We start from the raw sequence: 15,740 nt of genomic DNA on the forward strand, positions 1-15,740 counted from the left end.
CGGGGCAGAATTTTGTAGAACTTTCATAGAAGCGTTCATGTCTGCAACAGCTGAAGTGCAGGATATGTTCATACTGTAATTTAGGCCTTTCTGATACTTACCCAAGACAATTATTTGGTAAATAGGTAGTGTACTACAGGGACATTAGATGTTGTTATATTTATGTATTTGCATTGACTTTAAAAGTATATATTGCTACTAATACAACAGCAATTTTTCTGAACTGAAAAAGGTAAGACAAATCGGTTTTTTTTGTTTGTTTGTTTGTTTGTTTTTGTTTTTTGTTTCTTGTTTTTTTTTTTTGTTTGTTTTGTTTTTTAAAAAAGGAAGAAAAAAAAAAAAGCCACCCTCTCCCTGAGAAGGAGACAAAAACAGATGAGACCTTACAGAAGAAGGGAATCACATTGTGCTTTGAAGCTTCGTATTCTCATCTCCCTAACAGAATTCTGAAGACAGAAAATTCCAAGGCTAAAACACCAACACTAATCCTGGAGCTTTGAAATTCAGAAACCTGCAGTAAGTCTGCCAGCAGATCTTAATAGTTCTGACGAGACACAAAATGAGAATCAGTCTCAGATAAGCTAATGTATTTAAACATGAAACTAGCTCATTAAAATGTATGAAGGTATATACAAGAAGCTAGAACAAAGAATTAGGTGCTGTGGCTACGCTTGACAGTAGCAAGCAGTGTAAAACAGCTGAAGTGAGCCTATAGAGCAGCATGATTGGTACTTACAGCCATGTATAGAAATTTCATAGAGTCATAGAATAGCCCAAATTGGAAGGGACCCATAAGGATCATCAAGTCCAACTCCTGGCACTGCACAGGTCTACCCAAAAGTTCAGGTTTGGAATTTTTGGAAGTTGTTTCTTTACTGTAGACTAACTCTTCTCAGGTGCCATCAACAAAACATTTACTTGCCATTCAAACGTAATAGATGCATGGCTGGAGCACAAAGCCAGTTTAGCTTCATCTAGAAGGAATTCAGTTCATGTGCTCTGACACTGGTCCGCAGTGTGGACAACAGCAGCAGAGTGGGGATGACCAGGAGATTGTTAGAAGTGCAGTCCTGGTCCAAGCTGACACACTGATGTGGATGCACAAACACAGCAGCTCTGTAAGTGACTATCTTCAGTAGAAAAATAGCTGAGAGTAGCTACTGTCTTGTGTCAGTCAAGAAAATCTACAAAACTATGCCCACAGTTACAGCAGGGTGATTCAGGATGGAACAACTGCACCGTAACAACTGATAGCAGGGTCTGAAGACACACTGGGGGATGATGATACAGGCTGTCCCCTAGACCCAAGACAAGAGCAGCTGTAGTTACCCATTTTTGAAAGTTGCCGTAGATATTCTAACCTCTTCTGAAGACAGAGGCTCCTCAAGCAATCCTCTCCATTGATCACAGCTCTTTATAGAGTTGAAAGTTTATTCCTAATAAGGAATGTGAGCTGTCAAAATATTACCCTTTTCCTTTGCCGGGCTAACCAAAACCTTTATGTCTTTCTACCTAAGACTGTAGACTCTGATCATCCTTATTGCTGTCCCTGGAACTCCTGATATTATCTGAAGTACAAATTACAGCCCTAGAGGTCTTCTGAATGTTATGTGTGTCTTACATAGGACATCCCTGCTAATTCAGGACAGCATGAATACTAGCTTTCTCCACATGAATAAACAAGAGCAATTTTATATGCACACTTACTATCTGACACTTTATTAGAAAGAATAGACTGACAAATAAGTGTTCCATAAGCACCTTTTGCCAGAGTTAAAGACAAAATGATATACCTGCCAATTTTATCCTCTAAGGTGAACAGAAGTCATATCTGATTCTTATCACAGTGCTTGCAATTGTAGTGTGTAGACAATTGCATATACTTCTGCCTCAGCATTTCAGAATCTTCTCAGATCAATGGGTATGTTAGCTTGTTGATGTATTTCAATAGCCAGTAATTACTGGATTGTAAATGGACAAAGTCTGATGCCATAAAAGTGGGAAACAAAAAAACGAAACTGTCAGTAAAACTGAAGAGATAGCCTAAAGCCAATCTGCTTCATTCCTGTACACCAGCTTTGATAAAAGGGATTATGGGGACAATAGTTCTCCATTCTCAAAAAAGATTGAGGAACAAAAAAAATGTTAGAATAAATTGAAAATCCTCAGCAACTGACTGACTTACTTCTGTCTGTATCAGTGTTTTATTCATGCTTGGTTCTCCTACATTACCAAGTTTGCATGCCATTTTTCATTCTGCTTCAGCAGCCTAATATTCTTCATGTATGTGGCCTCAGCTTCTCAGTATGTTCAAATTTAGCCCAGGATGGCAAATCTCCAAGTCCTAGCCCCTCTAAAATTCTTATTTCCCAAAATTACAAGTGTGTAAGGATGTTTAATCTGGTATGAGAATGATAATTCTGTAGCACATTAAAGGACAGCGTACTTACAGCTAGTGCTAGAAGTAGCAACTTTTTTTACAGAATATTATCCAAATCCTTCTAAATACTGATGTTTTCAAGTATCATCCCTTGATCCTGAGCATGATACACTTCATGCCTATGCGGCTCCACAGGCAGCTGACAGGCAGCACAGATGCACTGCCCTCACTGGGCAGGAGGAAGGCTGAGCTGCGCTCAGAGAACAAAGTGGTGCTCTGGTAATGGTGATCCTGAGGTAATCCAAGTGTCCTAAATTTGTTTCTCTTTCCTAATGTTCTGGTGCAGTAAAAGCTACAGTGTTTTGCAACACAGCATCTACAAGTTTCTACCCAGAGGTCAGCCCATCCTGTTAACCTAGATTGTCTCAGCAAGTTTTATGGGATTTTTTTGCTCTCAGAGTCTTTTTGTCATTTCTTATCAGTCCCATACAGCTCAATCAAACAAAAACACCATAAAGATGTTACAGTAGTATCAAGACCTTCATCATAAGAGAATATAAAACTTTACTCCTCAACTCCATTACATGTTGTGTTTCACTCAGCTCTATGTTTATTGATTATTATGGATTAATATGCTGTGAGTATTAATTCTTGGGGGGATAACTTAAGTAAGTTAAGACTTACTTAAGTGAATAATGCGAAAGATAAAGGAAAACGTAACCTTCCTTACAGTCAGCTGGGGGTTAGGTTGATGTCTGCAACACATGAAAGGCTAAAATAACCTTTTAGAGCAACATTACTTATTCTCATTATAGCCACTGAATTACAAATCTCAGCTGCTGTTTTTTCCCCTTCCTTCAATCACCATTACAGCTGTGATGAAACACAGGCCACAGTGTTATTCAAATCTGAGTGATAAAACTGTGCATTACTTTTTCACCTGACCGAGCACTCCCAAAGTTTGGCAGATCCAGATGGATGAATGTTGGCTTTTTGGCGTTAATTCAGTCCTCATAATGGGAAGATGGTGTCAACAGACTGTGGGAGGCATCCAGAGGAACTGTCAATGTATATAATTATTCACTATAATGCTGCTCACTGCTTAGTCACTGTCAAAGTGGTTTGCATCACATTTCTCAGTTGCTAAAATAATAGCTATCTTCTAGAATGGGATTCTTCTTGTTCTGTGCTGGATGAAATCTCTTCCGCCTTTAATTAAATTAATGCAGGGAAAGCAGGGCAGCTCTGGCACTGGGGCAGAGGAATCCATCCCACCAGAACTTTGCTTGGGGTCACCCTGACAGAGTCTGAGTTAGTTTCCTTTTCTGCTAAGTGTGACTGTGGGGGTGACCAGGGAGAGCACACAATGACACCAGGACACACAGTAGAAGAAGGTCAGAGAAGTAGAGAAGGGTCTTCTGGTCTCCCCACTAGACAAAACCATTATAGAAGCCGATTGGGTTATGGTTCCAAGAAAGAGACAGCTTAGACATAAACCAGGCACTGGGCTTAGAACAGGCTGGAACAGGACATACAAGTCAGAGGAGGACACATGCAGCAGAAAAGGCTGTGCCTACACGGTAGCCCTCAGTGGGGAGTGATCAAGCTGCCAATGAAAGCAAGACTTCACAGTGTTACTGTATTTTGCATATTCCTTAACAGTCACAAGCACAGGTACAACTGGTGCTTGAAATTTCAAACATAAATAGACCAAATGTAGAAATAACCCACTAAATTTCAGATGAATATGTTGTAGATGCCTGTCCTACCTGTGTGCTGATCAGTTGGGATGATGCCCTTACACATGGAGCAAAACAAATGCTTCCAACATACACTTCACCTTGTCCTTAAAATCTCTCAGTAAGTCATAATTCTGGGGGTTCCTGTCATCTAGCAAACACTTTCTGATCCCAGCCACAAGGATGTTCTATTATATATGACACTGGAGAGTTCAGGAGAAACTGAAGAACTTGAAGAACTCCCAGGGTTCCAGGCTTCAGATTTCAGCATTAAGGTACAATCATTAATGAAGTACAGGTTATTTTCATTAATCTTTTTTTTTTTTTTTTTTTTAATTTAATTTTGTGTTGATAAAAAGTGGGACTGAATTTGATTACCATTGAATTTCACAGTGATGTTGCTTTGCCACTGGAGATGAAAAGGGCTGTTTTCATTCACATAACAATCTCCAATACACAGTCATGCCTTTCAATCAAAAATGAGTCACTTTATTAAGCTCACAGATCTTCTTTTAGGCCTTTCTGCCCTACCTTAATAATGAGCAAGTAATTACCAAGGCAGTCTAAGCACATGAGGTTTTCACTGGAAACGATGAATCAAGAGAATTTCCAACTGCAATGTGATTCTTCTAAGATATTATAGACTCTGGTTATACTGAGCCAGATAATTAAGGAATGATTGATTATTCAGGGTCCCAACAGAAAGACTGAAGTGAATCAGGGAGCTGCTGCAAGACAGTCTGGCTCTGAATGCCTCAGGTCCAAGTCCCAGAATTTATCCCATCTCCTTATTAACAACAGTTTAGGGAGCTGGATTTAACTCTCTGTCAAGCAGATTTGCTGTTAAACAGGAGAAACCTAACATAGATTTCAGGCAAGACATAGTTACAGACTCAAGTTTTTATACTCCCTGAGCTTCTTAGTACAAACACACACACATATTGTAGGTTTTTTGGTTTGTTTCTTTTGCTTTTTAATAAAATTCAGCTAGAAATTACCCAGAAGATTATTGATCAAACCTGGCCCTATTTGTCTGCCTCTGCTCTTGGTAGACATCATAACCTGATGACCTTAAACAGACAGCTTTAGGCTTTAAAGCATTATGTGAAATAGGACAAGTACAGAGAATGCTAAAGGCTACCTGCTCTTAAGTATGCATATGCTAATTTTCTATATCCAATATGTCTATAGATCAAAAGCTTTGTTTAACTTGTGCTATTTAAGATAATTTCTCTGAAGATAAGAAAAGCAATCCACCCTTCTAAAATAACCTTTCACATATGTTTGTAGTTCTGCAATAGCCAAAGTCCCAGTGAAGTTTTTGATGAGAAGAAGAGCAATAGAGAGAAAGAATATTGCTGTACTAACAAGCAGTAGTATACAGACATTCAGTCACATTATGTTGAAATCTACCTAGATGGTCTTGCATTAATTTGTCTGCTTGTCTCATTCCAGTGATGCCCTGGTTTGGTGCAGCCTACGCCAACCCCCAAGGCAGCATCCACCGGGATTATGCTATGCAGTAGGGAGTAATCTCTATCTGCAGAACATCTTAATTCTGGGGGACGTGCAACACTGAGTGACACAGACTGCTGCTGCAGTGCCCACAGCGTGGCCCTCAGTGTTCTGATCCCTCTCCAACTTCGAATTCTTACCACACCTCTCGTCTTTAATAGTAAGTAGGTTCTCTGACTGCAACTTCGTGATTGGTATGTCAACAGAGTGTTTAGAAGATAAGGTTATTCCACAGGAGTATTTAATAAAAATTTGGTTTCCAGCATAGATTAAGGAAAGAGGAAAATGAGAATACAAAACAAAAACAAACAAACAAAAAACAAACCAGAAATTGCTTAGAAACCAGAAGATGCAATAGCTTTCTGCTACATTCATGATAACAGAGTTTGCCTGTTAACAGGCTTCTTCTAAAGATCTTCCCCTGCACATTGTGGCTGGCGTAAATTAATTGCAGTGTGAAGCCCTCCAGCACTCCACAATGGCTGGCATTATTAGAAATAATGACTTAACATGACTTACAGTCACGGTAAGCTACAGTATAACCTTCTGACAAGTCATTAACTTGTGTCACAGCTTTCCTGACAGGATTTTGGGAATGCTACATTTAAAAACAAACAAACAAACAAACAAAACAAAACAAAACAAAAAAAACACACTGTGGGAGGGAAAAGGTATGAACTTAAGACCTTATCTTTTCAAAGAATCTTAGAAGAAATCTGTTTGCAGTAGGTGGTACAAAAAAAGATTAGACTACCAAATCATGTAATTTGCTGCCTTTTTCTGACTGCCTTTGCCACTGAATGATTAGTAACAAAAGGATCAGAGTGAGACCATATAAACCTTGGTTTAGTGGAGTTTTCTTACTCTCTAAAAGGGTTCATTTACTATGTTCTCAGATAAACTGAATCAAAAATAATGAACTTAGAGGCGAAGTTACTAGAGTAAGATCCTGGAAAGTGCAGTTTGAGGAAAAGCTAACCTTAAACTGTTTGTTCGCATTGCTTAGAAGAATGAAACAGAATTGCAAATGCTAAAAGGGTGAATAAGAACAATTTGGTGGTCAGTGACCAAGTCTGATTCTGTTCTTGATCTGATGTGGATTTGTTTTGGGTGACCTGAGGAAAATTCTCCTACCCACTTGATGCAGCATTTCATTCTTGTATAGTAAGAATAACTATAATTCCTTGCTCCAGAACTGTTACCTCTTCACTGTTTGGAAAGTTGTCAAGAATCTAGAGCTAGAAGACCTGATTTATGGGCAAAGCATTATTTTTTATTGCTACAGTAGAAGAGTTTTATGTGGACAGGGCTTCTCTGTCATGGAAAGTACATTCTGATGGCCAGATTAACAATTAATTAATCAAACGTATTGTCTCTAATATGTACATCCAATACGTGTGTCACAACGTCACAGTTGTCCCAGTCATCACAGGCCATACATGACACCCTAGTCTCAGCAGCCCGGAAGGACTCATCAGCCACAGACCTTGGTGCAGTAGCATAGTATGGGCAGCAGAACTAAATTCCTATTTTAACATAACAACAACACCCGTCCAAACCCTCACACAACTCTAATTACATTAAAAAAAAAAAAAAAGAAGATAGAAATCTCATGTATTTTGCTATACTTTTCATACAACATTGTACAATAGTAACTGCTGTACTATTGCTACAACTGCTAATATATTTTTTGTCTTCCTCCAGACACCACAGCATATAATGCATATAGAATCTGTTCAGAAAGGCCAGCAATTTCACATGCATCAAGTTTGGTTGTATGATTTTTTAAGCTGTTAAAATTGGATACTAATTTTTATGTTGGCCTTGGTATGTTTTGACATTTCAGTGGTTTATTTGTCTGTCTGTTTAAGGATTCTCTTAATTCATTGTTATTTAAATATGGCTAAGTGAAGAAATACAGGTGCCAACTGTTTATTTTGAAAGCTCTCTTTGAGTGCATTTGCTGAAGTGCCATACTCTGCCCTTCTGAGGCGCCCTGAAACAAGAGCAGAAGGTGAGCCTTGAGGAGGTTTCTGTGATCCAGATTGACCATGTCTGCTTCAATATCCCTTCAGGGAGGTAGTTATGAGAAGCAGGGCTGGGTTCAGAGTCACTGCCAGGGTCGCACACTTCCCTCATGTTCCCTTCCGTGTCTCTTTTGTTCTTGGAAGCACACTTAAAAGAAGTCAATTTTGTCCTTTAAATACCCTTGAGAAGAGAGTAATTTTACCTCAAGTTTTATTTTACCATTAGAAACAGAAGAGCACTTTGGACCTAAATAACCCCATCTACTTCAAAGTTGCACCCTTGACAATCATCTGTGAGACCACTGATCTGAACAAGAAAGTCCTTTTAAAGAAGATAAAATTAAGTCAAATCCTCAGCCTTTGGTATCTGCAGCAGAAGCTGTTAAGATCTATCAGGATACAAAAAGGCCTAACCTAAGTAACAGGTGTACCAGCAGTCCACAGCACTCGTCCCCACACTCAGTTCACTAAGAGCCCAGTTTGCTTAGCTCTGTAGCAGTATTATTTTTTTTCCCATCCTAGTATCACTGAAATTACAGCTCAGAAGTCTCCAGCTTGGGTCACACATACTATGTATTAAATGGACAGAAGCCACACCATTTAGCCTAAAGATAACCCTTTAACTCCCACCCCCAAATTAACTACCCCCACAAACGTAGAACAGTATCAAGCATGAACTACACAAGATTAAAAACAGGGAGATTTTTGCTAGACGTTGTAACAGAACCCTAAATTAGTGTGGTAGCTCTGCCTAGATCTTCCCCTGTAAATTAACTCAAAAAAAAAAAAAAAAAGAAGAAAAAAGCAAAGTCTTTTAAATTATGAAAAAGGAAGATTTGGTGAGAATAACATTTAGAATACCTAATTTTAAGGAGAGAAAAATTCATATTGATAATGTCAAAACAAAATGCAAAAAGATTTTTGTACCGCTTTCCTCTTGCCCGCTGTGTCATTAAAGCTGGAATCTAGCCACCAGGGCTGCTTTTAGTTAAGTCAGTGACTTTCTGGGTTGCATTAGACTTTAGCCAGTTCCTGACAGATCCCAGGAAAGTTCTATTCTATCTTCTTTAAAGTCCTGTTCTCAGATTTTTCAGCCAAAAAGAAACTTCATGTAAATTGTGTTGGTGTCTGTCAACTATTTGTCCCAGTTAACTGTTGTCTAAAACCAAGTTCTGTTTTGTGAACTGTTTGGTAGGTGTTTCACCCCGTATTTCTAGCTAAAAAATGGAGTAAAACTGCCTTAGCACCTTGGAATAAAATGTATTCTGTTACATATTCAACATTAATGGAACATTCCAATAGACAAAGTTCATCCTTCAGAGATGGAAGCCTGCAAATACCAGTTAGGCAAGATCAGTGGATCAGTGTATATTTGTACAAATGTATAGGATTGGTGTCATGCTGATTAGCTAGCTATCATAATACTTATCTGAGTGATCAATATTTATCAAATCTTGGTTTTAGGACTAGTGTAGCTTTATTCTGCACATTGTCATTGAAGTAAAGACTGGATCTTTACCCCCAGGGTTTTCATAATCCAACAGCTGAACTTGCTTCTAATATTATTTACACTGAATAGCTCTGTCATAGATAAAATCTCCAAATTTTGCTAATAAAACATTGTAAGTGAGCAGAGATCAAACTAGCAATCAAGGTAACAAGATGAGAGAATGAGAACCAACATTAAAGAGTGGGGAAGAAATCTATACGAAAGCATTTTTTCCTAATTGTAGCTTGCTTCACTTCATAATTTGCTGTTGTCTTAAGTGAAAACAAGACAGCATAAACAGAGATCAACATGGAAGGGTAAGGAAGAGAACTCCATGTGAGCAGATGAGCAGAAAGAGGACTGCTTCATGTATAAAGCAGAGAACACAAAACAAACATACAAACAAAAAAACAAAAAAAACAGCTGCCAGTCAGATAAAGACAAGACAAAAGAATGAGAAGAGAGGTATTACAAACGCAGAAAACAGGGAAAATTAATACTTAAGTTAAGGCCCATACAAGTATGGCTTTGGGGATGTGACTTCTGGCTTTACTTGAAAGGAGGAGATAGGTGGAGTTGTAGGAGGAGATTAAGTTCTTTAGAGTAATATTTAGATAGTTTGCTTAAAGTTGAAGACCAAGGGAAGTAATTAAAAATAGTGAAGAGAAAGATAAAGAAAATAGTCTTTCACATTAAATATACAAAATGGATTCAATACTTCTTTAGAAGATGGAAATGCAAAGCCTGCTAATGTCCTATCCATTTTATCCTTGGACTTGATTAGTTATTAACTCTGAATTTACTTCTGTTTTCATACCACAAGCCTTTTAGTAACTGATTTACTATACAAGCAGTGAGACAAACTAAGCTCATTGTTCTTAATTCAAAATTATACTATCTGCTATCTGCTGACACGTTACCTTGCCAACAAGCACCAATTGTCAGCTGCATGGCTATGTGTGAAGGGTGGATGGGCCAATCGTTGGTCACAAGATAAGGCTCATATGTTGTTCCATCCATATATAACGTAACAACGGGAAACTCAACATTGACAACATAGTAATGCCATTCTTTATCACAAATCTGAAAGACAGAATGCAAGAGAAAAGATTACTTAGCACTTACTGTCTGGTGACTAATGTCATATCCCATACTCTTAAAATTGCATTGTTTCCAAATTTCACTCATGGGAAAAAAAAGCTATTGCAATTTATATATCATTAAAATTAATGAAAGTGTGAAACAATGGTGATACTTACGTTATACATGAACAATATATTTGATAAATAGAGGCATTTTAACACACATTTCTCAAGAACAAGGCATGGATGAAACAGAAAAATCAGACAATTCAGTACTTGTTCTGTATTTTCACATTTATTAATACATAAAATTAGTTTCCCAGTGTCTTTATTGACATTTAAGAACACAAAATTGCAGGTACTTGGGATGTTTTAGCAGTTACTGGGGATCCTTGTTAGCTTCAAATTAAGGAAATACATAGAACTTAGACATTATATTGTATTATCAATGGTTTGATTCAATTGCCATTATTAAGTATTAGTATTTAGAAAGTCCTGTTCAGTGCATCAGGACCTTCACTGTACTAGCAGGATTTCTGTTGTGCTCTGTACACACATACACATGAACTTAGTTCAAGTAGTCTGTCTTCTTGATTTGGGCAGACAACCCAAATCTTCTCCATGGTTCCTGTTTTATTTAGTCTGAAGCTTTTCCCCAGGTATTCTGCAAAATGAGGACCTATATGGTTTCGCTTATCTACATCAGTATTGAAAAGCAACATTCACAGTTACACTGTATTTTCAAGGTGAGAGTATCAGTGTCAAATTCACATGATTTTCTGAGCTAGATAACCAGAGATTACTGTGAGATTGTCAAATTCTGTTTTAGTTCAAAAATGTAGCTAGCTGAATCAGTGTCTCTGAAGACAGAAGTCTAGTGTGTAAATACCACTTCCTGCCCAATTCTTTTTTTCCTTTCTTGTATCTTTCAGATTTAAAAGTTCAAAGAAGTAAATCACAGCAAATTGGTAGGATGGGGAATGTTTTTAAAAATAAGGCAATAGATACATACAGTCATCCTACTTTCAATTCTGCAGAGATACTTGTTTTGATGTATTAAGAAACTGAAGTGCTTGAATGCAGATATCCTTGCTGTTTCATAAAGGCAAGCAGAAAAGTGACGTTTAAGCATAACACTGTCCTTGGCCAGGTTAAGTGCTATCTGCTGCAATATCTGCCCTTTGAAATCAAAAGCTAATGTTTTGTTCCAGAAGACATTTCAACAAGAACTTAATCACTTTTATTTCAAACGGATACATTTATTACTGCAGACATCACAGCTCCACAGCAAGAGATAAATGCAGTAAAGGGGCTGCTAGAGTCTTCCTGTTGTAAGCAGTAGACAGCACAAATGTTTTCTGAAGGTTAAATGAACTGAAACCAAAATTGAAAGTAAATAAATTGGAAGACTGAAAACTTTATTGAACAAACAGCAATCACGAATACTATTATGCAGTCCTCCCTTCCAAGGAAAAACAGCTTGCCAAGTTTCCTGACCTGATCATTAGACTGTGATGCGTCATAGCCCCATGTGTCAGACATTTTATATAAAACAAAATGAATGATGTGCCTGAGTTTGAGAGAACTTGTGTGATAAAAACTACAGGGGTTGATATTTCACATTTTTCAGACAACTGTCTCAGAGCATTTCTTTTTGCAACCCTTAACTGCATCAGTTGGAATGTCCCAACTGTTACATGACAGTGAGCAATCCTCACATTTAACCAAAGCAATAGCACTACTGTGGCATCAACAAACATTCTGGGGCATCATATACATGGACGCGTGGTAACATGTAGCTAGTTTGATTGCTCTAGTGACTGACCAATACGGCAGTAACATTTTTCTGAAGAAAATGCTGTCTGGAAACACAAGATTACATAATCACCACAATTCAAGAGTTCAGCAACTGGTCTCCAGTGCTTCCAGGAAAAATGCAGGTGTCCAGCTGCAGATTTCCACAGCTGACAAACTACTAACTGACTTTATTTTTTCTGGTACATCCTAAAACGTAAGATACATCAATTCTAAACAGTTTGTTAAAGTCCTCAAAGTATCGCTTGTATGTTTTTCCTTAAATTTCAACACATAGATACAGCATTTTTAGGGGAATTTAGGCACTTAAAATCTCAGCTTGGTAAGATCTCAGCTTACTGAGATTTCAAAAGCACACAAACCCTTTAGGTTCTTAATTCTATCAAGAATTAAGCTGTCTCTTGAGACAGCTTAGGTACTCTGACACAAGTACATACCAACAGACTGCCTTTAAGAATCTGTACAGAGTCCTGGTGTAAAATCAAATATTCTACAAGGTGGCAATAGAATTATTTAAAAACTCTGGAATACTTCCCAGCCACTCAGTAGGAGTATTTCATGCCTGGCCATTTCACAGGCAACAAAATAATGAAATAAATAATTGCAGAGTGGAATTTTTTTAGCTGTCATTTCAGACACCTTCTTCACCTTGTTAACATAGGAAGCCAATTTGTCCCTTGCCTACATGCATTCCACGCTGGCAACAGAATGTAATTATTGTGGTGAAACCATGAAAATAAAAAGATAAAATATACTAGTTTGGCAAATACATAAATTGTAATCATGTAAAGTAAGAACTTTATTAAAAAATCTAATTTATAAAGCTATCTTAATGGGATAAAATTGCTGATGAGCAAGCTTAGCTTTCAAAGATTGCTGGATCACTAAGCTGGTATAATCACTTTATCATGTCAGTCTACCTCTGAAATATATTAATCAAATCACAGTGAATTAACCAGTTTGAAGTCTCAGTGATCACTACAAGTCATTACATGGGAATATGTTTTCAGGAAATAGATGCAATATAGTCTATGAAGTAAGTTTCTCTAGACATGAAAGCTCTTATCTTCTGAAGAAGAATTTTCTGGTTTAGATTGGAATGGTTAGGAATTGATTGAAATCAGTGTTTTGGTTTGAGAAGCATACAGGAATTAGAAAGAGGCTTCCTTGATCTGCAAAACATCTTTTATGGCTTTGTACATAAGGGCCAGACATGCACACATGAGAACATGTCCTGTACAGCTTGCGGTCCTGGGCTGTCCTCATTGACCTGTTTGGCTAGATACACAGACAACCCACACTTCAAGAGGTGCCCCAGTGCTTCAGTTCAGCAGCAAACAGCCATTCATATTTGCAAACCTCTGATTAACTTCCTAAATGATCCTTACATTTTAGCCAGTTACGTTCAGCAGACAACTGAGTTGGCCTCACAAACAGCTCTGCACGTCTTGTCAGTGCTACTCAGTGCATATTTTGGGTCTATCCCTTCAGAGCTGAGAAAGCAGTTATTAATTCCATTACTTCCATCAAATGCATACGTCTTTTTCAAGTTTATACTACTTTCAATCCTTTTTTAACAAAAATATGTTTTATATTTATACCAGCTTTGATAAGGAGAATACAGGAATTTGTGCATTTATTTCAGACTGGCTACTCCCACAGACTTCACAAAATGGAATTTCTAGTATGGAGGTAATTGTAACTATACAACATTATTGCAAATACTCTTCCAAACTAGCTTTATGTTTTTGGAGAAGCTAGATGGAGGTAGAGGCAGAACAAACTTTGGATAAGCAAGGCCTCTTGGAAAACTTGCTATCCCCTACCGCACAGTGTTATTTCCTTTATTCCACTCTCACTTACCTAGTGCCAGCTTCCAAATACTTTTCTGTTTATTGCTAAATACTAACGTGAGCTGGGAGGGAAACAGAACTGTTTAGCAAAACAGATTTTTAAAAATCTTTACTAGAAATAAACCATCCAAAATCATAAATTCTCTGTGGAGAAAAATCCTAAATTACTTGTTTACATCAATTATGATATTTCACTGTAAACGTGCTTTAGACTTAAATGAGAAATGTAAAACAAACACACGCACACACACAAAAGGTGAAGGGACTAACTAACACTTTCATTTAAAAATGCAGAAATACTTTGAACCTAGCAGGAGCACTATCCCATCTTTTCTTTCATTGTGATCAGCATAGTTGTAAACTCTTTGAGTTTGACTAAGTTTAACTAATTTGTGTTCTCTGAAAGAATTTTCCCTTTCAAGTATTTGCAAACAGCAATGGAGGAATTTAACCTCTAGGTAACTTCCTCATTCTTAGGTGTCTGTGACACTGTCCTCCGATCTGGCTTTCAATTATTTTTCTTTCCCCTTACTCTTACTTTCAGTATTTTATCTTTTCACCTACTGCCTTGAGTCTATTATATAGTGCCTTAAATATTGATATCAAAACAAAACAAAATCAATACCTTTGGAGTTTTTTGATTTTGCCGTATATTCCCCCTTTGTTTTGTTTTTGCTAAAATATGTTGCTAAAAACCGGTCAGCTAACTGGTTCAGGCTCTTTCACCTACTCTCATGCAAATTGTGCTTAATTCCAGTCTTAATAACCAATTCAAATGTAAATAGTTGCACACCAGAAGAACCTATCTAGTATATTCTGCAAAAGCAAATCCTAAACTAGGTCGAACTATTGGCAGTGTTGTGATGGTGCCCATGCCCAAGGGTGGAATGCCAATGGAAATGGTAATGGCGCTAGTGCATCTCCTCAGAGGAGCACTCAGCTGTACAGCTGGGATGAAATAGAGACTGACCGCTGACAGTATTTCTGTGCTAAAAACTTGAAAATAAGGTGGTTAGTTAAGAACAGTGTAGTAGTCATTGCAAACAGCTGGGCTGGTGAGATCAGTTTGAGATCTGCTTTTATTTCCATCAAAAACTGGAGATGTTTTAAATGTGCAGCACAGAGCTTAACTTCTCAAAAGTGAATAAAAGATACACACAGAAATTGAAAAGGTGCTAAATTCTCCTCCTCACTTTTCCTTATTATGGATAAATTCTACAGATGATTTCCATTAAATTTTGGATGCATTAATTCACTTCTACAACTGTATTTTTATCAACAGAGATGACTTATATTGAAAGAAGAATGTGCATTGTTGTTTCTTCAACCTATCTTTATATAATATAAATTATCCTGCCTGAATCAATGCACATCTGCTGGAGTGTCACTCCAGGAGTTACTGGCCTTTTAGGACTGTAAATGTCTCTAAGACCATGGAAGACTTCACTAGCAGACTGTTCTTCATCACAGATAAATTCTGTGTCCTTTCAATAAAACTATTTTCTGTAGTAGATTTCAGTTAGTAAAACATTTTATTTAGGCCACTCTATAATCAAGAATATAGTGGAGAAGGCTTATTATATTCATTTATAGCAAAAACCTTAACACTGGAATTGTTTCCTTATTTGCAAGCATGTCACTATAGATTCATTGCAGGTCATCATTGTGAAAATTTGTAAACATGCAGAGACAACTGAGGCTCTGCATTTTTATCTCATTTCACTTGAAGAGACAACAAATGCAGGGAACCTCCCTTTGATCTCATGCTTAAAGGCTTTAGCAATATCCACTCAGTTACAGCACCCAGATCAAACCCTCTGCCCTGTTCTGAAAGCAGCCC

At 37.5% G+C, this 15,740-nt stretch overlaps 1 protein-coding gene across 1 annotated transcript in view; it reads right to left on the bottom strand.

Annotated features, from left to right (window-relative positions):
• Positions 1-15,740, bottom strand: part of CLSTN2 (calsyntenin 2) — a 352,105-nt gene that overhangs the window by 17,584 nt on the left and 318,781 nt on the right. Inside the window, exon 9 of the mRNA XM_082767097.1 lies at positions 10,071-10,233. Within this exon, the coding sequence (XP_082623223.1) occupies positions 10,071-10,233 (163 nt within the window). The remainder of the gene's footprint in view (positions 1-10,070; positions 10,234-15,740) is intronic.

This window comes from Aythya marila (assembly GCF_965140915.1).
Source record: "Aythya marila genome assembly, chromosome: 9".
In the NCBI taxonomy this organism is placed as follows: domain Eukaryota; kingdom Metazoa; phylum Chordata; class Aves; order Anseriformes; family Anatidae; genus Aythya; species Aythya marila.